The sequence below is a fragment of the Orcinus orca genome, chromosome 9 (assembly GCF_937001465.1).
Source record: "Orcinus orca chromosome 9, mOrcOrc1.1, whole genome shotgun sequence".
NCBI lineage: Eukaryota > Metazoa > Chordata > Mammalia > Artiodactyla > Delphinidae > Orcinus > Orcinus orca.
Window position 1 is genome coordinate 4,530,869 of NC_064567.1, and position 24,686 is coordinate 4,555,554.

The following is a 24,686-nucleotide window of genomic DNA, read 5'->3' on the forward strand; positions in this document are numbered from 1 at the left end:
TTTCTGTGAATTGAGCAAACTGAGACCCTTCCTTTCTAACAGCCCCCAAAACAACTGCATGGATGGAAGGGGGTCTGGGTGGGGGAGCATCTCCCTAGAGCACAGGGCGCCTCTCATGACCACCAGCCTGAGTGGAGACTCTCCAGGGGTCGGCAGACCCTTACGGTGTCCCGAGGGTCCCGGGGCTGTGTGGGCTGGGAGGTGAAATGAGGTGCAAGGAAAGAGGGGAACAGGTGAGAAGGAGAACCTCACCTAGATTTCTTTAAAACTGCCTTTGGCAACAATGAGCTGTCACGACACACCAGATGCTGGCGAGCACGGGGAGCAACAGGAACTCGCATCGTTGCTGGCGGGAACGCAACGTGGCGCAGCCAACTGGGAAGACCACACAGGGGCTTCTTACAAAATGAAGCCCTCTCACCCTGTGATCCAGCCCAGCCCCATATCACGCGGAGGCCCCGCTGCTGCCTGCGCCCTGGGCGCTGTCGATTCTCTGTGGAGACGCAGCCCCTCCTGAGAGGGACCTAAGAGGCAGGAGGGCTGGGTTCTCCACAGACAGTCAGGCCGAGTCATGACCCTCTTTAGGGCAGCCCGTAAACGATGATGGGCCAGCGTCCTCTGCACCCCTGCCCCTCACTCCAGCCCCCAGCTCCGCGTCAGCGGCTACACTAACCCACAGCCTGAAGCAAACCTCACACACACACATCTTCACACACACACACACACCCCCCAACTGACACACCACCTACACACACATACCATCACGCACGCACACGTCCCTCTGGTGACAGTGGGCCGCACGAGTGATCTGGGGGAAGGCAGAGCTCTACAGAGCAGCCCTAAGGAAGCACACAGAAAGGGTTTCCACGCCTCTGCACACCCCGCACACGATGGTGTTTGGAGATCAGAGAAGGAGGCTGACATAGCTGAACGTATACACAAAATACACAGTGAAGCTTGTCCCCCTTTGCAGCTAGCCTCCTGCCCCCAGGCCCTGCGGCCAGATGGGGAGCCAGCCCAAACCACAGGGAGGGAGGCCACCTCCTCTATGTCCCTGGACGAGAGCTGGCCCATCGCCGAGTGACTCACAGACCCCAGCTGCTTTCTCCTGCGGGCCCGGCCTCCCGCCAACAGCCGCCTGCTCGGGGTGGCCCTGGCCAAGTGGATTTCATTCTCAGTCAATGAGCTCCATCACAGAGATATTCTTCACTAGGTGACAATACATTTCAGGCAAGGGGTGGTCACCCATTTAGTATACTAGCGCTTTGGGTCTAAATCAGTGGCCGTGGGCCCGGGCGAGGCAGTGCGGTGTCAGACCCGGTGTGTGTTCTCTCTGGTTCAGTGGGTGATGTATTGGAGTCAGGCTGATGAATCTGCTTTAGCAGATGATCTATTTCCATTTCAAGCCAGTAATTATGTTTTAATGTGTGATATATCCCTTTCTGGATGACATGCATTAAATCCCTAATAACTGTGTATTTATTTCACCGCGTTATGTATGCACACAGCCATTAATATACATTTCGACGTTTAACGCATCCACTCTACCATGCCATGTATATCCCTGACTCTCTCTGAAGTTTAGAAATGAATGGCATCTCATAAAACACCACTTCATTAAGAATCAACAGGAATAAGCCAACCAGAAAAATTTTTTATTGATGAAGGTTGAACAGAGAAATATCAAGTTCACTTCTCACTTCTCACAGGAGAACGAGACAATGAAATCTTTCCTGGGAAATTCTGGATGTCAGGAATGCACTTCATCTTGTCAGCGGTAGCACAGCCAGGAAAATAGATAGCCCGCTGTGAATCACTGCCCAAGAAGCCCTCACATCTCAACAGCTGGCAGTGCCTCTGTGTCAAACTGCCTTGACATTTCCATTCCTGAGCAGCCTTTCTGTAGGTAAGTCCTGCATTCCAGTCCCTTCTGGAAGCCCTTGGGTGTTGAGCCTCCGGAATCCTCTCTTCCCCATCACGGTTGGCTTCCCCAGAGCCGATGCTGTGATGGAGTCTGAGCAGGGGTACCTGGCAGGCGTGAACGCCTGTGGAGGGCATGATGCTGCAGAGTTGCCCCACGGGGCCCGCTGGCCAGCTTCCACATCCCTGCCCCACATGGAGGTGGTACCCAGGACGGCAGCTGAGGCAGCTCTGTGGGCAAGATAGGTCCTGAAGGCCTCCCAGCATCTGGGGCTGCAGGATTCCCCCCCACGAAGGGGGACCAGCTGGCCACCTCCACACACCCCTACAAAATACACAAAATACACCCCAGCTCCACTCCCTCTAATGAGGCTCTCTCCAGGAATTTCTCCAGCAATTCCCTCCCCTGTTGACCTTGTCATCTACAAGGAGAATGCTGCAGATGCTCTCCTAGTGGGTGGGATTTAGATCAAGGTCAAGCTAAGCTTTCCTGACAAATGCCATATGATATCACTTATATGTCGAATCTAAAATATGACATATGGGACTTCCCTGGTGGCACACTGGCTAAGAATCCTCCTGCCAATTCAGGGGACATGGGTTCGAGCCCTGGTCCAGGAAGATCCCACATGCCGCAGAGCAACTAAGCCCGTGCGCCACAACTACTGAAGCCCGTGTGCCTAGAGCCCGTGCTCCGCAACAAGAGAAGCCACCGCAATGAGAAGCCTGCGCACCGCAATGAAGAGTAGCCTCCGCTCGCCGCAACTAGAGAAAGCCTGCGCACAGCAACAAAGACCCAACGCAGCCAAAATTAATTAATTAATTTAAAATAATAAAACATGACATATAAGTCATATTTTAGACCTATCTATGAAACAGAAACAGACTCACAGATATAGACAACAGACTCGCGGTTGCCAAGGGGAAGAGGGGGTGGGGAAAGGATGGATTGGAATTTGGGGATGAGCTGATGCAAACTATTATATGTAGGATGGATAAACAACAAGGTCCTACTGTATAGCATGGGGAACAATATTCAATATCCTATGATATAGCATAATGAAAAAGAATATGAAAAAGAATATATATGTGTATAACTGAGTCACTTTGCTATACAGCAGAAATTAACACAACATTGTAAATCAACTAGACTTCAATAAATTTTTTTTTAAATGAAGAGCTTTTCTGCTTGTTCCCCAGGAACATGCCATTCCCAGGTACCCCCAGTCCTGCCTGTCACCGAAGAAAGATGTGATCGCTGGGAGGAATGAAGAAAGAGCTCCTGTGAAAGCAAGTGCAATCCTTTGCAGCAGAGGGAGGGTCCCTGGGGATGGGGAGCTGGCTGCACACGTGGGGGTCACCCGAGCCTTCACTTTCCCTTGGAGGTCTCGAACTGTGCCTTCCTGAGGTCGTGGGCTCCCGGGACAGAAACCCTTCCTCCTCTACCCTCAGGCCAGGCTCCCGTAGCACTGCTGGCACACAAGCCCGACAGCTCTTGGTTGCGGGCTTGCCTGTGCCTTGTAGGGTGTGGGCACATCCCCAGCCTCTACCCACCAAGATAACACCCCCTAACCAGTCATAACAGCCAAAAACATCTCCCAACGTGGCTAGATGTCCCCCGAGGCAAGACTGTCCCTGGTTGAGAACCACCGCTGTAGGCGTATTGTTATCAAATGGAACATAGCCAAAAGTGATTTTAAAAAAACATAATAATGATGGAAAATGTGAACAGCATGAAAATAACCAATCTGAAAGTCTAGATTTACACTCTAAGTACCTCATTCAAATCCTCCAAGAACTGCACGGCACCCAAACAGCCTTCTTCCGGGGCAGCTGCCACCAGCTCGGGCTGCACAGCCTGGTGGGGTCCCTCCTTCCAGCTCCATCTCCACCCACGGGATCAGCAGATTCCACTCATCTTGCCGTTGCCATAAAGAAATGCCTACTTCCCAGTTCTTGCAAAAATAAAATAGGAGGAAGAGGCGAAGAAGGAGAAGAAGAAAGAGGAAACTATTAGAATCATTTCAAAGATTTTAAAGACATTTCAAAGACAGTGGTTTTTGTTTGTTTGTTTGTTTTTTGCGGTACACGGGCCTCTCACTGCTGTGGCCTCTCCCGTTGCAGAGCACAGGCTCCGGACGCGCAGGCTCAGCGGCCATGGCTCACGGGCCCAGCCACTCCGCGGCATTTGGGATCTTCCCGGACCGGGGCATGAACCCATGTCCCCTGCATCAGCAGGTGGAGTCTCAACCACTGCACCACCAGGGAAGCCCAAAAACAGTTTTTTTTTTTTTTCATTTGAATGACTCATCATCCCCATCACCTTTAGACAAGTATTTTCACTTTTATACATTTCTATCCAGTGTGGGCCACGTGTATATTTTTCAATGACTATATATCAACTACATGCAATTTTGTAGCCTGATCGTTTTACTTAACCTTGTATTATAAGCCTTTTCCCAAGATGCAGTATAGTTTCAGAATTATAAGTAATTATGGTTGAGCAATATCTCAACAATGGCAAATCAGTTAGGAGAAGCTCGGTTTCGTTGTGATTAGAATCAATTCCAGACTATCCCAATGAGGTTTATCCTGTGCTCACTCCAAGTCCAGTGAGGGTCTGGATAGCTCACTCACTGTGACACAACCTGACTGTGATATCAGAGTCCCTGCATCAGGGGAAGAGCCCATGGAGAACCCCCAGCAGCTTTACCTGCTCCCCCCAGGTGACCCAGACCACGTCTGCTCCAAGCCCAGCGGCCGGGATTAGTTATTGCCATGGGGCTGGGAAACATTTCCTGTGTATCCAGGAAGAGAGGAAGTGCGGAAACTTCTGTGCGCCCTGATGGTATGTAAGGTACCGTTAGTAAACCGTTCACTCCCATTGCTGAACTTTATTTCCAAAAGCCAACGTTTTATGACTCAAACTCCCTATTCCTCGTAGGGGAACTCTCAGTTACTTAAATCCTTGATCGCAAATGTCACTGATCGTCAGGGGTGAAACTCAGAAGGTGGTTCTGTTATAGCCAGGTTGGGGACCATGACATTCAAGTCACAAGTAGTTTTCAAGGCAAGGGTGATTGATGCCTCAATTTCCAATGATCTATGACAGGGGTTCCCAAGCTCAGAGCTCTGGATCCTTGCTGGGAGCCTGGGAAATCATTACAAGGGGCCTACAGATCTGTACTCAAACCAAGCATTGATTGAACACTGAATAAGTAGTAATGATTGTGCATACAATTTGGGGAATATATGTGACGCTATTGTGACTTACAAAATATAAATGCACTAAACACATTCCTACAATATCTCTGACTTTATGAGTTGGCTCAAGATAGACTATATCAGTCAAAGTCCCAGAAGGAAATAAATGGACACTCAAAGGGGGTGATTGAGGAGTTTACTGAGAGGACTATTAATCCAGGGAAATCAGGAAAAGACGGTGATGCTCCCCAGAGCTAGGAGGAGTGGAGAGCCTTCCACCTCTAGATGAGGGGGCAGCAGAGGGGCTGTAGCCAGCCGCAGCTCCACAGCTGAAGGGGTCAGAGAAATTAGCACCGTGACCTCACCCTCCTCTGGGCTCTCCCCACCCCCACGGGGAGCCTAGGGCCCAGGACCTGGTGAGTCAATATAGGGCAACCTCTCAGGACTCAGAACAGATGGAGAAGGCCAGAGAGTGCGTCTGGAGAGGCAAAGAAGAACTTTGGCACTGATGTTAAACATTCATCTGTCATTATGTGAGCACCTACACACTTCTTTACGTTAAAAAGTGTCCTCATACCCTGAAGAGCTGGGAAGCATTGAGCCACTTGCCAAGCCCAGGTTACCCCTGTAGCACTCATTCTGTGATGACTCGGACAACAGAGCCATGTCTCTCGAGGAAGGCAAGTTGTTCTGCAAAATTCCATTCATCGCAACTTCCTTTAATCCATCCCATTATCATAGCATGCTGTGTTAGCCAGGATTCCCTATAACACAGCCTGAGCAAAGATGATGTGCTCACGTTTGATTGCAGGTGCAACCTTAAGGAAGCAAGAGCGACAGGGAAAGGAGAACGAGGTAGGGAAGAGGGGAAAGAAGATAAAAGGTCATGCTTTTCAGAGCTGGCTACACTTTCACGAAAAACACACCTAGTTGCTTAGTCATAAGAGATGTTATGGGAATGTCTAGAACCTCTGCATCTCGGAACCATTCATCTGGGAAGGAAGTGGGAGGATGCTGGCTCCTTGCATGTACCTTCCCTCGTTGATCAAAGTCATCCCACGGTGCATTTTCTCCTCACGCATCAAGGCTGTGTCACCAGCACTTCTGGGCAGCCACGGGGGAACACAGATCTCACGCCCACAGCCTGGTACTTCATCAGAGTTCTGAAGTGGGGGAAGGAACCAAATTCTCTATGGATCCATTGGTCAGCTCCAAGCCTTGGATGTTACCTGCCCCTGTGCCCACTATCACAGGACAGGAAGAGAGACACCTATAGCCCATTGATAGACGACCACGTGGCCACCATCACCAGGGAAACAAATCTCAGCCCTCTCATTCTTCCTCTGTTGCAGGACCAAGACAGAACATCACCTGGACCATAGAGCTGATGCACCCAAGGCCAATTCTCTTGACACTCCCATTCCATTCTCAGCACCCAAAACACATTATTATCATGCACTACCCAAGCAAAGACTATAGACGTTCATCATTGCCTATAGAACTCCATTTTCACCCAAGATGTGTGTGGGGGTCTATGTGATATATCCGTGTCAGTGGGTCCCCAAGACTACTCTCGAACTTGATGATTCACTAAAAGGACCCACAGGACTCAGGAAAAGCTGGTATCCTCGTGGCTATGGTTTATGATAAAGAAAAGATACAGATTAAAACCAGCAATGAGAAAAGATCGTGGTTGGAGGAACCAGCCCCAAGCTTGCAGGTGTCTCTCCCAGTGCAGTTACAGGGGAACACACAACTCCCAGCAAGTGTGTGACAACACAACGCATGGGAAGTGTTGCCAACCAGGGAAGCTCACCTGTGCTGTGGTGTCCAGGGTTTTATCGGGTCTGTCATGTAGTCCAGACGGCACACCTACAAGGCAAAGAACAGCAAAGATTGCCAGCAAACTACCAGCAGCCAGGAGAGGGGCCTGGAACAGCTTCTCCCAACCAGCCTCAGAAACCAGCCCTGCCAACACCTCGAGCTCAGCCTCCAGACCTGTAAGACAAATCCTCTCGTGTAAGCCACCCGGTCCACCTAGCAAACTAACACAGCTAGGATGTCTACTGCAGGGTCCCCGCCTTGCACAGATGCTTTTTCTCATATAAACTTTTCTCCCTGTATGAGTTTCCTATGGCTGCTGTAACAAATTATCACAAACGGTGAATTAAAACAACACACATAGCTTCTTTTACGGTTCTGGAGTTTAGAAGTCAAAAACCAGGACTGGGTCAAATCAAGGTGCTGCTAAAGCCATGCTGCATCCAGGGCTCTAGGGGAGAATCTTTCCCTTGCCTTCTCCAGCTTCAAGGGCTCATTCCTTCTGGAATGAGCCACAGCAACTGCCTTCAGCGTCAAAGCAAGCAGCATAGCACCTGCTTCCACTGTCATGTTGCCTTCTCCTGCAACCTAACAGGCTCCCTCTGGCTCCTTCTTACAAGGACATTTGGGATACATTTAGGGTCCACCTGGATTATCCACGGTAACTGCCCCATTTTAAGATCTTAACTTAATCGTATCTGTAATGTCCCTTTTGCCATATAAGGTTAACATCCACAGGTTCCAGGGATTAGGAGCTGGGCATCTTTGGCAGGCGTTATTCAGCCTTCCACACTTCTCCCCTGAGCTTGCAAGGAGATTTTATTATGGATTAAAGACCTAAATGTAAGACCTGAAACCATAAAACTTCTAGAATAGAACAGAGGCAGAACACTTTTGGCATAAATCATAGCAATTTTTTTTTTTTACCTGTCTCCTAAAGCAAAGGAAATAAAAGCAAAAATAGGGCTTCCCTGGTGGTGCAGTGGCTGAGAGTCCGCCTGCTGGTGCAGGGGACATGCGTTCGTGCTTCAGTCTGGGAAGATCCCACATGCCGCGGAGCGGCTGAGCCCGTGAGCCATGGCCGCTGAGCCTGCACGTCCGGAGAGGCCACAGCAGTGAGAGGCCCGCGTACCGCAAAAAAAAAAGAAAAAAGAAAAAAAAAACAAATGGGATTATGTTGATTTTTAAATGCCAATCTCACATTCCTGGGATAAATCCCTTTTGGCCATGATGTATTACATATTTATATATTTTTAGATTCAAACTGCTAAAGTTGTGTTAAGAACATCTGAGTTCATCATGTCTACTGGTCTGTGGTTTTATTTTCTTGTATTGTCTTTTTCTGGTTTGGGTAGCGATGTAATACTGGACTTTGAGAATGATTTGGAAAGTATTCTCTCCTCTTCAGTTTTCTGAAAGTTTGTTTAGAATTGGTATTACGTCTTCCTTAAATTTTGGTAGACTTCACCACTAAGGCTATAGTTTCCTTTATGTGAAGGTTTTTAACTACAAATTCAATTTTTTAATAAATGTAGGGTGATTCAGTATATCTACTCCTTCTTGGGTGAGTTTTGATAGTTTGTCTTTCAAGAAATTTACCCATTTTTATCTAAGTTGTGGAATTTGTGGATGTTTTTGGCATAAATTGTTCAAAATCTTCTTTTATCCTTATCATGTAGGATATTTCCCTTTTATCCCTGACACTGGTAACTTGGGCCTTATCTCTTTATTTCCCAATCAGTCTTGCTAGAGATTTATCAATTTGGTTGACCTTTTCCAAGAAGCAACTTCCAGTGTCACTGATTTTCTCTCTCGTTTATCTGCCGTCTAGGTCGCTGATTTCCGTTCTTATCTTTATTGTTCCCTTTTCGTCTGCTTAGCTGGAGCTTCCCGTGCTCTTCTTTTACTAGTTTGCACGCTAGGAAAAATCACGGATAAAAACAGTGACTTCTGCACGATATGGAAAACACTCTTCTGTCGGCCGCTTGCACTTTGTTCATTCATTGTTACAGCCACATGCTTTGCAGCAGAACAAAAGACATTCCCTGCCAAGGCGGACAAAGTTTCCTTTAAGGTCAAATTGGACATGCTCTATGTCTGGTCATTATCAGCCTCCATCTTCAGAGAATTTGTCCTCATTACCTACCTATAACCTTAAACCTAGATTAACTCAAGATCCCCTTAAATGTTTGTTAGAAGAAATCTTAGAATATGCTTTTGCAGAAAATCATGCCTGTCCCCTTAGAGCTAGGAACAATGTTTGCATAGAAAATTGAATTCACTTACCAACTTGCTATAATTAACCCAGTAACTTTGACCTAACCGATCTCTTCCAAGTAACATTGCTTCTATGTAAACTGAATCCATTGTCTTGCTAGCTTACAAAATCTCTCCTATTACGGGTCTAGATCTTTCTTCTTGCCAGCTATGCAAGTAAAGCTAAAATAGAAGCGTGAGCACTCATTTTGGAAAGCAGTGAGAACTATTCGTCACAGCTCACACCTTGCCAACAGGCCCCTGGCAGAGGCATTTGAATCGGATGGTAAAGAGTCCTCCACTCGTTGGGCAGTTTTCATTTAAGCTTTGGAATCCTCTGAAGCCCGTGCACGTGGGCTGATCCGCGGGACGGCAGGGAGCTGCCCGGGCTGCAGTGCTTAGGGCACGACAACACTCCTGGGTGTGCCCTCACCCCTGCGAGACCCCCTGCTCCTGTGGTCCCCGGCTCCCTGGGATTCCCGGTGCTGCGCGGTGGGACTGGCTTCTCTCCTGTCCTGCTGCCTGCCTGAGAAAAAGTCAGGAGATCATCAGAAAGCTCTGGTTCCAGGAAATTACACAAGGTTTTCTCTTTGATTTAAATTTGATGTTATAAAGAGATGTGAGCAAGGAGAAATCAATCAGGCAGCCTTTGCTGGGAGTCAGGGGGCCAGGGAGTCACGTGATGAGGACACTGTGGCCTCATCTCTGCTCTGTGGGTGCGTCGGAGCTGCAAGGAGTCACAGCACCATCTCCTTCTGCAGCACAGCTGTTTTTTTGAAGTACAGTTGATTTACAATGTTGTGTTAATTTCTGGTGTGTAGCAAACTGGTTCCAGTATATGTATACACACGTTCTTTTTCAGATTCTTTTTTTTTTTTTTTGCTGTACGCGGGCCTCTCACCGTTGTGGCCTCTCCCGTTGCGGAGCACAGGCTCCGGACGCGCAGGCTCAGCGGCCATGGCTCACGGGCGCAGCCGCTCCGCGGCATGTGGGATCTTCCCGGACCGGGGCACGAACCCGTGTCCCTGCATCGGCAGGCGGACTCTCAACCACTGCGCCACCAGGGAAGCCCTTCAGATTCTTTATCGTTATGGTTTATCACAGGATATTGAATACAGTTCCCTGTGCTATACAGTAGGACCTTGTTGTTTATCCATTCTCTGTATAATAGTTTGCATCTGCTAATCCCAAACTCCCAATCCATCCCTCCCCCTCTCCCTTCCCCCTTGGCAACCACAAGTCTGTTCTCTGTGTTTATGAGTCTGTTTCTGTTTTGTAAATATGTTCATTTCTGTCATATTTTAGATTCCACATATAAGTGGTATCATATGGTATTTGTCTTTTACTCTTTCTGACTTGCTTCACTTAGTATGATAATTTCTAGTTGCATCTATGTTGCTGCAAATGGCAATATTTCATTCTTTTTTTATATTCCATTGTATATGTGTACCACATCTTCTTTAACCATCTGTCTGTCAATGGACATTTAGGTTGTTTCCATGTCCTGGCTATTGTGAACAGTGTTGCTATGAACATAGGGGTGCATGTGTCTTTCTGAATTATAGTTTTGTCTGGATATGTGCCCAGGAGTGGGATTGCTGGGTCACATGGTAGCTCTATTTTTAGTTATTTCAGGAGCCTCCATACTGTTCTCCATAGTGGCTGCACCAATTTACATTCCCACCAACAGTGCAACACCACTGTTTGATGATGTCATCGTGATGTGTCAGTGATGTCACAGTGGCCCTTCTCTCCTTCGATTCCCCCTTCCTTTCTCTGTGATGTTTTCCTTCATCCACCACCAGTCACCCCCCTGTCTTCCCCAGGGTCGTCTGTTTCTTTCCAGCAAGCCCTACAGACCTCTACAACCAAAGGAAGCCACACGCATATTTCTTTATCCCTTTCATTTTATAGGGAACACCTTTAACTAAAAGTTATCGAGCACTTACAATGAGCCAGGAATGTACACCTTTTGAATTCTCAGACAACCCTATGAAGCAGCAACGATTAGGACCTCCATCTGACAGGTGGGAAAGTGAGGCTCAGAGGAGGGGAAGTAACTCACCAAAGATCTCTTGACCAGAAAAGAAAAGGTTGGAATTTGATCCCAGCCCCACTCCTGAACCCCACCTCTTAGCGCCCACACTGTGCGTTATGTATTTTCATTGTCACTTAATGTATGTTATTGTTACAAATAATAGTGGGAAATGTTATATTGATTGTTAGTAGAAACATGCAGAGGGACACACCTAGGACCGCCTCACCTGCCATTACTTTTCATGGGAAAATCTGCTGCAATGTGTGGCTTTCCAGGAACACGCCTGTCTCGTAAAGCAAGGACCAGCTGTGTCTGCGTTTCAGCCCCATGGCCACCCTGCAGGTCAGGGCCAGCCAGGGCCCTGTTACGGAGACAGACCCGGCAACACTGGACTGTTGGAATAGCCAGGCGTTGGCTGACACGGCACACGACAATTGAAATACAGAGAAACCAAGCCAATTCGCAGTCGGGCTGACGTCCCAAGTCACCATCCTGATGCCATAACCCCAGATCAGAAGGTCAGTGTTGCCCTGAGTCTGTCAGACGGCTAACTACCCACCTCGCAACATCCTCGGGGGACAGGGGACAGGGGACAGGTGGGTTTGGAAGAAAAGGTGATGGAGAAGACCTGGAGGAGGTAAGCCAGCCGGGGCCTGGGGTGGGGAATGTCAGGGTCGCTCAGGGCATGGGGTCCATCGAGAGAAGCCACCACGTTCCACGTCATTCATAACAGGCCACAAACTCACAATGGGGTATGACTGCTCCCCAAAAGTAAGGGAATCCATGGACTATATTTTTGGAATGGTGGTCCATGCCTGCTTTGAACGTGACCTCCTGGAATACGCGAGCACTTAAAAGCAGGCCCCATGCATGGGGGACACGCTGACCCGCCCGCAGCCAGGAGCCCGGTGCCCGGCCACCCAGCGAGGGTCCAGGAGCTCCGGCAGGGCCAAAGCTGGAGAAAACCCTCCCTTTCTTCACCACATCACCACGAGCCCCTCAACCCCGTCCTCCCATCCCCTGCCCCGCAGCTGCCTGCAGATTCCCCAAGGCCCATCTCCCCACCCGGAGGGTGGCAGGGCTCGACCTCCCCTGGGCACCTGCCCTCCCCCGTTCCCTCCCCTACCAGCCCTGCCCCTCCTGCCTCCTGAGCAATCACTGGTTCCCAGGACACATCCCTCACCACCAGGTGTCCCGAGGCCTTCTCCATCTCACACCGCCACTTTCAGATCGCCTCCTCCCCCCGCCGACCTCTGCTTCCCCCGTCACACTGTCCCTCTCCCTCCCCAAGAGTAGAAGCAAATACAGTGATGGGGACTCAGGGAACCTGGTGGCCATTTTTAGGGACATAAATAAAATAACGAACGCAAAAGAGGGGGCAGTGGAAAACATGCTCTTCGGTGGCTTTGCCGGGGGGCAGGGGGAGGGTCTCTGAAACCACCTTCTGAGTGACAACTGCCCGGTGACTGAGCGCTTTAACCAGGTGACTGTAGCCAGACACATGATCGGCTCTAATTTTACTCCCGACATACTTCATGGGGAGAGAGAGAATAAACAGCCTGATGAGAATCTTTGCACCAAGAAGCTGTTTGTTCTCAGAATCTCTTCAGAGATTTCCAATAGAAAATGCTAGAAGGATGTAATTCTACAAGGAAGCTGCACGGTTGTCTTATCTGAGAGCTGGTCAAGTAGATGCACAGTCTGGTCAGAAACACAGACTCTGTGAGCTTCTCTGATACTGCCAGTGGTCCCCAGGGTCCCGGGGCTGCGGGTGACAGATGGGGCGGGAGCTAGGCACACACGGCTGACTTCACTCCCACGCCTGGCCTGCCCTCCCAGCTCGGCCTGGCTGCTTCTTACAGATCCAGTTCTGAGTAGATCATCCTGAAAAACAGCTTGAAACCAACACACCGTCTGCGGCTCTAAACTGGAAACTTTGGACAGAATTTAATTTTTTAAAACAGTTTATGGGCTTCCCTGGTTGCGCAGTGGTTGAGAATCCGCCTGCCAATGCAGGGGACACGGGTTCGATCCCTGGTCCAGAAAGATCCCACAGGCCGCGGAGCAACTAAGCCCGTGCACCACAACTACTGAGCCTGCACTCTAGAGCCCGCGATCCACAACTACTGAGCCCACATGCCACAACTACTGAGCTCATGTGCCACAACTACTGAGCTCACATGCCATAACTACTGAGCCTGCGCTCTAGAGCCCACGAGCCGCAACTGAGCCGCGTGCCACAACTACTGAAGCCCACGTGCCTAGAGCCCGTGCTCCGCAACGAGAAGCCAAAGAGAAGCCCGCGCACCGCAATGAAGAGCAACCCCCACTCTCCACAACTAGAGAAAGCCCGTGCGCAGCGACGAAAACCCAACGCAGCCATAAATAAATAAATTTTTAAAAAGAAGAAAAGAAAACCATTTAAGTTACACTGGCAGACAGTTGCCAAATGTCTGCAAGAAAACCCGCAACTTATCCCTAAAGCTCCACGCGCCCCTCGCCTTCGGCAGCTGCCCCCCACTCCCTCCCCCTCCCGTGGGGGAGATCTGTTGGAAGCCCGGTCCACGCTGGGTCCTCGCTGGGAAGCCGGGTGGCTCAGCCCCAAGCGGGCTCCCTGGAGAAGGCGGGGGAGGGGCTGCACGGCACAGAGCGCGCGTTAGAATCACAGATGTTAGACGTAGTTTACTTTTTTCCACTAGAAAAGATGTCATTGACTGCAGGCTTGACCAAGAAGTTTCTTTTAATTCTGGAAAGGACACAAAAGAGTGATCTGGGTCGTGCTTAAGAGCTTGGAGCAGAGGCGCTGAGCACGGGGCCTCCAGCTCCGGAGAGAAATTAAGGTCCAAAGGAGGGACGTCTTTTATGAGGGAGACTCTGGCCGTGCATGTGCATCTGTGGGCAGAGGCCAGGCCGGCAGCCTGGCAGTGCTGGCCACCCAGACTCCGCTTCTCTCTTCCTGGGCTTATGGGTCACGATGCTGACCTGTTACAGGAATGAAATTCCACACGTCTCTTGCATGGTTTGGGGAAGCATGCGTACGCTCTTGCAAATTATAGGGATTTAGGCATAGATATAAATATAGACCAAGACACCCTCAAACATGGGGCAAAGGGGAAAGAAGGACTTCACACCCCGCCAACTGTTGGAGATCAAACTGGGTCCTCCCTGAAACGCGTATTTCGGAGCCCTGACCCCAGTACCTCATGACGTGGTCTTATTTGGAAACAGGGTCTTTACAGAGCAAATCAAGTTAAAATGAGGTCAGCAGGGGAGCCCTCATCCAAGATGGCTGGTGTCCTTATCAAAGGCGGGAATCCGAACACAGAGTCAGACGTGCATACAAGACAGGCAGACATGCATTTATGTGGCGATCAAGACACGGGTCTACAAGCTGCGAAGAGAGAGGCCTCTGAAGGAACCAACCCAGCAGACACCTTGATCTGGGACTTCCCACCTCTAGAACCAGGAGACAAGAAATCTGAGTTGTTTAAACCACCCAGTCTGTGGTAGTTTTTTGTGGCAGGCCTAGAAGACGGATACACTGGCATATAATAGGCCCTCAATAAAATCTGAAGATGAAATAAATCATATAATGGTAACTACTTGGAAAACTCCCAAAAGGGACGGAACCCCCAACTACTACGTAATCATTTTCCTCCCTCCTGGAGCAAGTGACACCAACAGAGCTGATGGCAAGGTCCACCCAGGTGCCAGCCTTCTCCAGGAAGACAGGCCCTCATCCAATGGAAAATATGAACACATGCTTATCTCCTAATTGCCGGCCCTGAGGAAGGAAACCCTGCTTGCATGCTCTTTCTGATATATACTGATTAGAGAGAAAAGAAAGCGGTAATTGGATTTCTCCAACATCGACAATCTCTCCCCTGAGAAGTCACAGATTAGGGAGAGATGCACCCTTTGTCCTCCGAATAAGGTAAAGAGGTTGTCCTTGGTTTTCACCTCAAGTCTCTAATGGCTAAAAACCGACAGAAATGGAGAGAACCCCTCTGTGGTGTTGCTGGTGAGGGGGCCAGGCTTCTGTCTGCCCGTCCTGTGGGAAGCCCCTCTGCCGTTGCTCTGTGTGCCTCTGCGTGCACCCCCAGGGCAAAGCACCGCTCAGACCATTCTTTTTTAAAGATTTTTTGATGTGGACCATTTTGAAAGTCTTACTGAATCTGTTACAATACTGCTTCTGTTTTATGTTTTGGATTTTTGGCCACGAGGCATGTGGGATTTTAGCTCCCCGAGCAGGGATCGAACCCGCGCTGTCTGCATTGGAAGGTGAAGTCCTAACCACTGGACCGCCAGGGAAGTCCCTGCTCAGACAACTCTAAGTCCCCCCACCACCACCAGAGGCAGGGCCGAGAAGCAGAACAAGCTGGAAACTCTCCGACCACTGCCCTTGGTAGAACATATAGGGCCTTCCAAACACATGAGCCACTTTCTATATCTTGGTGTCTTAAAATTTCTCTCTGTGATTAAAAGAAGTCAAAGTGTGATCTGGTCCAGAGAACAGAGGCAGCCTCAAATATGGCGCACCCTAGAACAACTGGCATACCCTATGACCGAGGCATACCTTATAACCACTGGCACAACCTATAGCCAGTGGCATATCCTATGACCCATGGCACACCCCATGAATGATGGACTTACAGGGGCTGTATAGGAATCCACAGAAGAACGTGTGGAGTTTTGTGATACACACCAGGGGGTCTGGTAGCATTAAGGAAAGGAGACATCCATTCACAGGAGATGGCATCCCAGTTGTATCTTAGAGGTCTGGAGGCATTTGAATCAGCAGAGAGGAGCGATCTGGACCTCCAGCTCTCGGTGGGAACCCTGCCTTCCCACCCCCAGTTGACGCTGTGCTACAATAATGGCCTTTCTTGCAGAGAAATATGCTCACATTCCTCTGCTGCTTGCAGTCCTTCCATGGCCTCCACTGGCTCCAGGGTGAAGCCCCGAGCATGGCAGCCAAGGCTCCATGGGTCCTGCCTGGTCTCTCCACACCCGTGCTGGGCCATCCCAACCTCTGGCTGCAGTGCTCACCTCCCTCTGCACACCAGTCTCTGTGCCTTTGCCTCTTCATTCCAGGCCACCTGGGGAACTCCTACATCCTTAAAAATAATAAAGTTCCATTCAGATTGATGTGACCACCCCCCCCAAGAGGGGAAAATCCTCTCTCCCTATTCTCTGGCATGCACACCTCCGCACTAGCAGACCACACAGCCATCACGTGATCACAGGGCTGTCTCCTTTGTGAAACCATAAGCCACTTTGTCAGAATGGGTCCTGGGAGGCCAACTCTGAGATAGAGATAGAGATGGAGATGGAGATGGGGATGGGGATGGGGATGGGGGTGGGGGTGGGGATGGGGGTGGGGGTAGGGGGGATGGGGATGGGGATGGGGTGTGGGTGGGGATGTGGTGGGGATGGGGATGGGGATGGGGTAGGGGTGGGTATGGGGTGGGGGTGGGGGTGGGGACGGGAGTGGGGGGGTGGGGATGGGGATTGGGGTGGTGGTGGGGATGGGGTGGGGGGATGGGGGTGGGGATGGGGATGGGGGTGGGGATGGGGGTGGGGGTGGAGTTGGGGGTGAGAGTGGGGATGGGGGTGGGGATGGGATGGGGGATCGGGGTGGGGGTGGGGAGGAGGGCGGGGGTGGGGAGGGGGCGGGGGTGGGGATGGGGATTGTGGTGGGGGTGGAGTTGGGGGTCGAGGTGTAGTTGGGGGTGGCGGTGGGGGTGGGGGTGGGGATGGGGATGGGGTGGGGGTGGGGATAGGGATGGGGATGGGGGTGGAGTTGGGGGTGAGGGTGAGGATGGGGGTGGGGATGGGGATGGGGACGGGGATGGGGTGGGAGTGGGGATGGGGTGGGGTGGGGTCGGGGTGGGGATGGGGATGGGGGTGGGGGTGGGGATGGAGTGGGGGGATCAGGGTGGGGGTGGAGTTGGGGGTGGGGGTGGAGTTGGGGGTCGGGGTGGAGTTGGGAATGGGGGTGGGGATGGGGATGGGGGTGGGGTGGGGATGGGAGTGGGGATGGGGGTGGGGATGGGGGTGGGGGTGGGGACGGGGGTGGGGGGTGCGGATGGGGATTGGGGTGGGGGTGGGGATGGGGATGGGGTGGGCTGGGGTGGGGACGGAGGTGGGGGAGTGGGGATGGGGGTGGGGATGCAGTGGGGATGGGGATGAGGATGGGTTGGGGATGTGGTGGGGATGGGGATGGGGTGGAGGTGGGGAGGGGGGCGGGGGTGGAGTTGGGGGCGGGGGTGGAGTTGGGGGTCGGGGTGGGGATGGGGGTGGGGGTGGGGATGGGGATGGGGGTGGGGGTGGGGTGGGGATGGGAAGGGGTGGGGACAGAGGTGGGGGGTGGGGATGGGGTGGGAGGATGGGGGTGGGGGTGGGGATGGGGTGGGGATGGGGGTGGGGATGGGGATGGGGATGTGGTGGGGATGGGGATGGGGATGTGGGTGGGGGATCGGGGTGGGGGTGGGGAGGGGGGCGGGGGTGGGGAGGGGGCGGGGGTGGGGAGGTGGGGATGGGGATTGGGGGTGGGGGTGGAGTTGGGGATGTGGGTGGGGGTGGGGATGGGGGTGGGGGCGGGGATGGGGATGGCGATGGGGGTGGGGGTGGGGATGGGGGTGGGGACGGGGGTGGGGGTGAGGGTGGAGATGGGGATGTTGGTGGGGGTGGGGGGATGGGGATGGGGATGGGGTTGGGGGTGGGGATGGGGGTGGAGATGTTGATGCGGATGGGGACGGGGGTGGGGGTGGGGGTCGGGATGGGGATGGGGGTAGTGGCGGTGATGGGGACGGAGTTGGGGGTGGGGTGGGGATGGGGATGGGGTGGGGTGGGGATGGGGATGGGGGTGGGGTGGGGATGGGGGTGGGGGCGGGGATGGGGGTGGGGTGGGGGTGGGGATGGGGACGGGGGTGGGGATGGGGCTGGGGGTGGGGGTCGGGATGGGGATGGGGTGGGGATGGGGATGGGGATGGGGTGGGGATGGGGACGGGGACGGGGGTGGGGGTGGGGGCGGGGGTGGGGGTCGGGGTCGGGATGGGGATGGGGTGGGGATGGGGATGGGGTGGGGATGGGGATGGGGGTGGGGGTGGGGATGGGGGTGGGGTGGGGGTGGGGATGGGGACGGGGGTGGGGGTGGGGATGGGGGTGGGGGTCGGGATGGGGATGGGGTGGGGATGGGGACGGGGATGGGGGCGGGGGTGGGGATGGGGATGCGGTGGGGGTGGGGATGGGGTGGGGGTGGGGATGGGGTTTGGGGTGGGGATTGGGGGTGGGGGTGGGGATTGGGGGGTGGGGGGATTGGGGGTGGGGGTGGGGATGGAGGTGGCGGTGGGGGTGGGGAAGGGGGTGGGGATGGGGTGGGGATGGGGTGGAGATGAAGGTGGCGGTGGGGGTGGGGGTATGGGGTGGGGATGGGGGTGGGGATGGGGTGAGGATGGAGATGGGGTTGGGGATGGGTGTGGGGATGCGGTGGGGATGGGGGTGGGGATGGGGGTGGGGATGGGGTGGGGATGAAGGTGGCGGTGGGGGTGGGGGTGGGGGGGATGGGGTGGGGATGGGGGTGGGGATGGGGTGAGGATGGAGATGGGGTTGGGGATGGGTGTGGGGATGCGGTGGGGATGGGGGTGGGGATGGGGGTGGGGATGGGGGGCTGGGGTTGGGGAGGGGGGTGGGGTTGGGGATGGGGATGGGGATGGGGGTGGGGATGGGGATGGGGGTGGGGGTGGGGAGGGAAGGGGAGAGAAAGGAAGGGAAGTGGAGGAAAGGGGAGGGGAGGGGAGCACTGTCAAGAGGGAGGGGTCAAGCCGGATGCAGTCTAAAGAAGACTTCAGCTGACCCTGCGTGGAGGCTGTGAGCCAGGGACCACCCTTCAGAGTTGATCCAAGTTGAAGCCAGAGGGCAGTGACTCTGTTACCTCCCTCCCCCCACTTCAGCGAGTCACTGAAGGGGGAGTGGGCGGGAGAACAGGGGTCCATGAAATGGATGTGACCTTGGGGAGGCTGCAGCCCAGGCATCCCCATAGGGGCTGCCGGCTGAGAGGTGTCTGCTGGAGCTAAGACCTTCATCACTGGGGGCGGGGGGGAGGGGGATGTATGTGGTGCATCGCAGCGTCCACCACACTCCCTGAGGGAACAGTCCAACTCTCACTCATTACTAGGCACACTATCTCTAGAAAGGGCATCTAACAAGTTCTATTATCTTTAGGACAATAGAACTACTACTCCATCCCGCCGTCCAACGTGTCCCCTGTGGCCTCAAGGAGCTTTGCGACCTCTTATCTCCAGTGCTGACCACAGCCTGCTGGTGATGAAGAACCTTCCAATTTCTCCAGATCGCCAAGGACAAGACTGCACAACCCAAGGGCATAGATCAGGCAGTGCTGTATGTATTTCAAAAGCCATAGCTCTGTGCCTAAGATGTGTATACAGCATAAAGTCCATAGAATATAGCCCACTAAACGTTCTGGTTTTCGTATTTAAAACCTGGTATGGATTAGATGCTCTTTTGAAAGAACTTCAGTTAAATCTGCTGGTCAATCTTAGACTCCTATGAAGACAAGTGAAACAGCCAGGTGGGATCACAGTCCTATACCTTGGCGCTCTGGTCTGTTCTCTGAGAAGCGGTGTTTGCGTTCTCAGCTCTCCCGTCAGATAAAAACTGCCTTATGTAAAAGAAGGTCATTTCTCTACATCATCCTGCTGGTGGGGTGCACTGCGGCTCACCCCCAATCTCTCCAACTGAGAATAATGCCAGCTCCAGCACCCCACCTGGGCTCCCCTCCAAAATATTTCACCTGACAGCGAAAGCCCAGCCAAATACCATCTTTTCGCTCTCATTTCTCCTCTGAAATCCTGCAGCATTTGTAGATAGATCAGAGGCTTAACCTCGATCACATATTAACGTATATAGTTTTCCTAATAAGACTACAAAATCTCAAGGGTCGAGAAGGTGCTGAATATTTCCTTCTGGGCACCTGCGCATTCAAGGTGAGATGGTAAGGCAGCTCCAGCCCATCAGTGTGGCGGTGGGCACCTTGGGTGTAGCAAGTGAAGGATGGGGTTTCTATGATCCAGGCTCACACACCACAGTGCAAAGCGGATGTTAGAAACGGGATGGATGGAGAAGGGAGAGGAGGGGGAAGCATCTCGGGCAGATGGAGGGGAGGGACCCTCCTGCTGTCTCTCCATCCCCACGCACCCACCTGTGCCCACTCCCTGATAACACTCACTCCCAGAGGCACTGCGGAAACGTTTTCATCCTTACCATCCATTAAAGCCGGCAAAGTACAGAGGACCTTTGTCTTTACGAATCAACACAGTAACTTCTCAGCTATGGTCCCTTACGTAAAATTTCTAGATGACTCAATTAGTTCCATTTATTCATTCACCAAAACCTTATTTTATCCATTTTAAGCTAAAAGCTTTCTTAAATGGATGACACACCTTCATGCCTTCTTAAGCAGTGAGTACTGATCCTCTACCCTCTTCCTTATTCAGAATCGTCATCGTGCATACGAACTCCTCTGCTGAGCTGACCTTTCTCACCATCGGGGTCAATCCTACAGTTGGGGTGCAGCCCCTTGCCCCCCTCTGAGTTGCGGCTTCTGGTGGGTGAGTCACAGGGGGGTGGGGGTGGTGAGAGAGATAGAAAGAGAGAGAAAAAAAAATGTAGCCCTGAGACAGGGAGGCTCCTGGACCCCCCAGCACGAGGATTTGGTGACAGTCACCTCAGCCCTCCTGGGTTCAGGCATCTGGGTCCACCTCCCGGGCGAATTCCACACAGTGAGAAAGTTGGGTGTGCGGCCAGCAGGGAGGGGGGGCCCTTGGACCCAGGCTTGGCCCATGGCTCTGAGTTCTTGTTTCCAAAGAGCCAAGAGGGTTTTAGGGGCACACTGTCTCTGAAGGTAAAATCGTAAAATAGTTTGCTCTCTGTCACCCAAATCCCATTTGGTTCATTACCACTCCGTGCTGTGATAAGGTTTTTAAATAACCTGGAAGCGTTAATGCATATAATCTGTCCTCCCTTCCCTCAGATTTCAGCTCGGAACTGCCCTCTGAGGATGGATCGTGAGCGCAGCACTTGGCAGCCACGCGGGCCCCGCACACTCGGCGCTCAGCCCGGAGCCAGAATCCGCGAGCCGCCCAGGACCAGAGCGGACGGCGGTGCTAGGACGCCCTCTGGTGTCCGCCTATGGGACACGCGGCCTGGAAACCTGCTTCCAAGGGTCAGACTGACCGCGGGCATACGGAATCACACATCTTGACGGGTGACGCTCCCCCAACCCCCGGAAACCTAAGCAGTCGGAAAGCAAAGGCAGGGAAGAGAGCGAAGGACCAAGTACCCAGAGACGGCCCATCTCACACTCTCGCATCCCTATCAGCTTTCCCCCTCCCGGCAAACTCGACAGCTCAATTTACATCCTCCGTTTGGGGACCAGGAAACTGAGGGTCAGAGGTTAAGAAATACACTGAGGGGCTTCCCTGGTGGCGCAGTGGTTGAGAGTCCGCCTGCCTATGCAGGGGACACGGGTTCGTGCCCCGGTCCGGGAAGATCCCACATGCCGCGGAGCGGCTGGGCCCGTGAGCCATGGCCACTGAGCCTGCGCGTCCGGAGCCTGTGCTCCGCAACAGGAGAGGCCACAACAGTGAGAGGCCCGCGTACCGCAAAAAATAAATAAATAAATAAATACACTGAGGTTCACACAATAAGTGAGGACCCAGGATTGAAATCTTGGCCTCCAGATTTTCAGCTCAGGTCTTTTAAACACCGTTATGTACTAATTAATGGAAGGCATGAGTGGATTGCACCAAAAGAAAGCTTCCTATGGTTTGGAGAAGCAGGATGTGGAGAACAGGCACTTGACCTTCTTGTGTGCTCACTGATAAAGGAAAAGAGACACGCCTCTCACAAGCACCGTCAAAGTGTCCAGCGATGTCGTGTACAGGACAGCATTCTGTACAGTGGGCTTACCATTCATATTCTTGTTTTCACTCAGAGATGATTTTGTTGTTAAATTATAAACCAAAGATTAACTTACCCAACCAAGCAGTCATTTATACACTTCCACCACAAACACACATACACACACCCACCTTTCTGCCAAGAAATTACTCAAAATCACTACTGAGGTCTACCAGGGCAAGGAAAGTTGCCAAATGTAACAAAGTTTAAGGTAAACAATGAATAACGTTTTAGTGTAAGTTTGTCCCATACAATGTTTGGAATGTGCTGCAAATATTGCATGGGACATAGTTATGCTAAAAAATTATTTGTTGTTTATCAGAAATTTCCATTTAACTGGGTGTCCTGTACTTTTTTCTGGTGACCCCATTTGAAAGCTGACTGGGGCAATCTTCAGGGTCACAAAAGCAGCTTTAGGAAGCCAGGTATGTGAGGAATAGCAATGGGGGGTCTCAGAATGTGGAAGGTGTACAGAAAGAGAGGTAAGAGGGCACATCAACACAGACACTGCTGGGGGCCAGCCCAGTGCACTGTAAAACAGAGCTAGACAGAGAAATGAAGTTCTGCCCAGAAAATTAGGACTATGATGCCCCTTCAGAGCAAGTCTTTAACATTCGACCAGTGTATATTTAGCAAAGGTGGAAAGAAATGACTTTTCTATTAGTAAACATATTATATCTCTTTATGTTCCAAATAAAACATTCATTAAATGCCTTGAGCGTCATATAACATTTTACCCTATTTGGAGTGGACGGCAATGAATTTTTTTATGAGTCTATTATCACACGAATGGGGCTAATAATTTACATTTTGTTCATTATGTCAGGATACGGGGAAGCGGGTACTGTGTTTCTGAGTTAAATATTGTCTAAATATATATTCTAGATCAGCACCCCAGTCAGGTTCCTGGCAAACCCATCCCTTAATCCAAATGTGAACAGTATCTCATTACGTACAGCATAGCTTATGTTTTTGCTGGGGCAAGGTACTGAAGAATATGAATACGGCAGATTACTTGAGCTGGCTTTCCAAGTTCTTAATTGATTTGTCTCCACCCAGCTTCCTTTCTATCACCATCCCTAATTTTAAAATAAGTATTTTCAACTTCTATGCATGGAAAAATGTGAGTATATATCCCCCTCGGCCCACAAAATCATCAAAATATCAATGAGATGCCAAACCTCCCACAAATTTTGGAGATGAGGGCCAGAATTATTTTATCTGAATAGTGAAAACAAAAACCAAATACTAATCTTTAAGGCCTTTCAGGTGCAAAAAACTAAAATCAACGTTGTTTATTAAAGTATATGCTAGTCAGGAAGTGCCTCTTCATGCTTCTGTTTGGCCATGACAATAGCAATTCACAAGGTTTTGTCAGAATTAGAGGAATTGATCACAGAAAGCATTTAGAACCGTGGCTGGCAGAGTATAAGTGCTTAAACCAATCCATGTCATTATTATTATTATTATTGGTGTTGTGCTACATGAAATAAGTCAGACAGAGAAAGACAAACACTGTATGACATCACTTATATGTGGACTCTAAAAACTACAACAAACCAGTGAATATAACGAAAAAGCAGCAGGACTCACAGATATGGAGAACAAACTAGTGGCTAAAGGTGGGGAGAGGGGCAATATAGGGATGGGGGAGTGGGACGTGCAAACTACTGAGTGAAAGACAGGCTACGAGGATGTATTGTACCACACGGGGAACAGAGCCAATATTTTGTAATTACTGTAAATGGAGTGTACCCTTTAAAATTATATTAAAAAATAAAAAAATAAAGCCAAAAAAAAATTTTTAATAAAAGCCATCAGATGACATCCAAGGGAAGATACTTGTTCTAGGCTTAAGCACAGTCCCAGTCGTCTCCCTCTTTTCCAAGCTAGTTGGGCAGATATTGAGAACCCTCCACCCGCAGGATCGCCGGTCAATTCAAGGAGAAAGTTCGTGGAAGGTTCTACGAAGCAGCCCGGCATGTGACTCCACGGATCACAGGCTGCTGTGGTCAAAGTCAGCACACAGGCTGTTGGGGGTGGTTTGGAGGCACCAGCGTTTCTGAGCATCTGAACCGTGAATGCTGTATTCGTTTGCTAGGGCTCTCGTAACAAAGTACCTCAGACTGAGGGGATCGCACGACAGCAATGCGTGGTCTTCCCGTTCTGGAGGTCCCTGGGAACCGGCGGTCTGTGGTTCCGGGTCGAGGACCTGGTATATTTAAGTCCTCCTCTTCCCCCACTTGCTCCCTACTTGACGGGGTCCCACCCCCAGCTCCCCGTGAGAATAAGAACACTAGGCCCAGACAAAGAAAGATAAATATCATATGATATCGCTTAGATGTGGAATCTAAAAAAAAAAAAAAGATACAAGTGAACTTATATACAAAACAGAAATAGACCCACACTTACGGTTCCCAAAGGGGAAAGGAATAAATTAGGAGTTTGGGATTAACATATACAC

At 51.4% G+C, this 24,686-nt stretch overlaps 1 protein-coding gene across 6 annotated transcripts in view; it reads right to left on the bottom strand.

The window, feature by feature from the left end:
* Window positions 1-24,686, bottom strand: part of LOC101289752 (actin related protein 3B) — a 176,149-nt gene that overhangs the window by 66,301 nt on the left and 85,162 nt on the right. For 2 of the 6 annotated variants that reach the window (XR_007479398.1, XR_007479400.1), the window contains exons 10-12: window positions 6,941-6,996; window positions 5,702-5,942; window positions 3,698-3,875 (exon numbers count right to left, since the gene is read on the bottom strand). Coding sequence is in view for 1 of the 6 variants with exons in the window: in XM_049715166.1 (XP_049571123.1) it covers window positions 6,206-6,287; window positions 6,941-6,996 (138 nt within the window). In the remaining 5 variants the exon portion in view is untranslated. Of the gene's footprint in view, window positions 1-1,634; window positions 3,876-5,701; window positions 5,943-6,156; window positions 6,288-6,940; window positions 6,997-24,686 lie in introns of those variants that run through there. The other 4 variants (XR_007479401.1, XR_007479397.1, XR_007479399.1 and 1 more) reach the window with 3 other exon arrangements.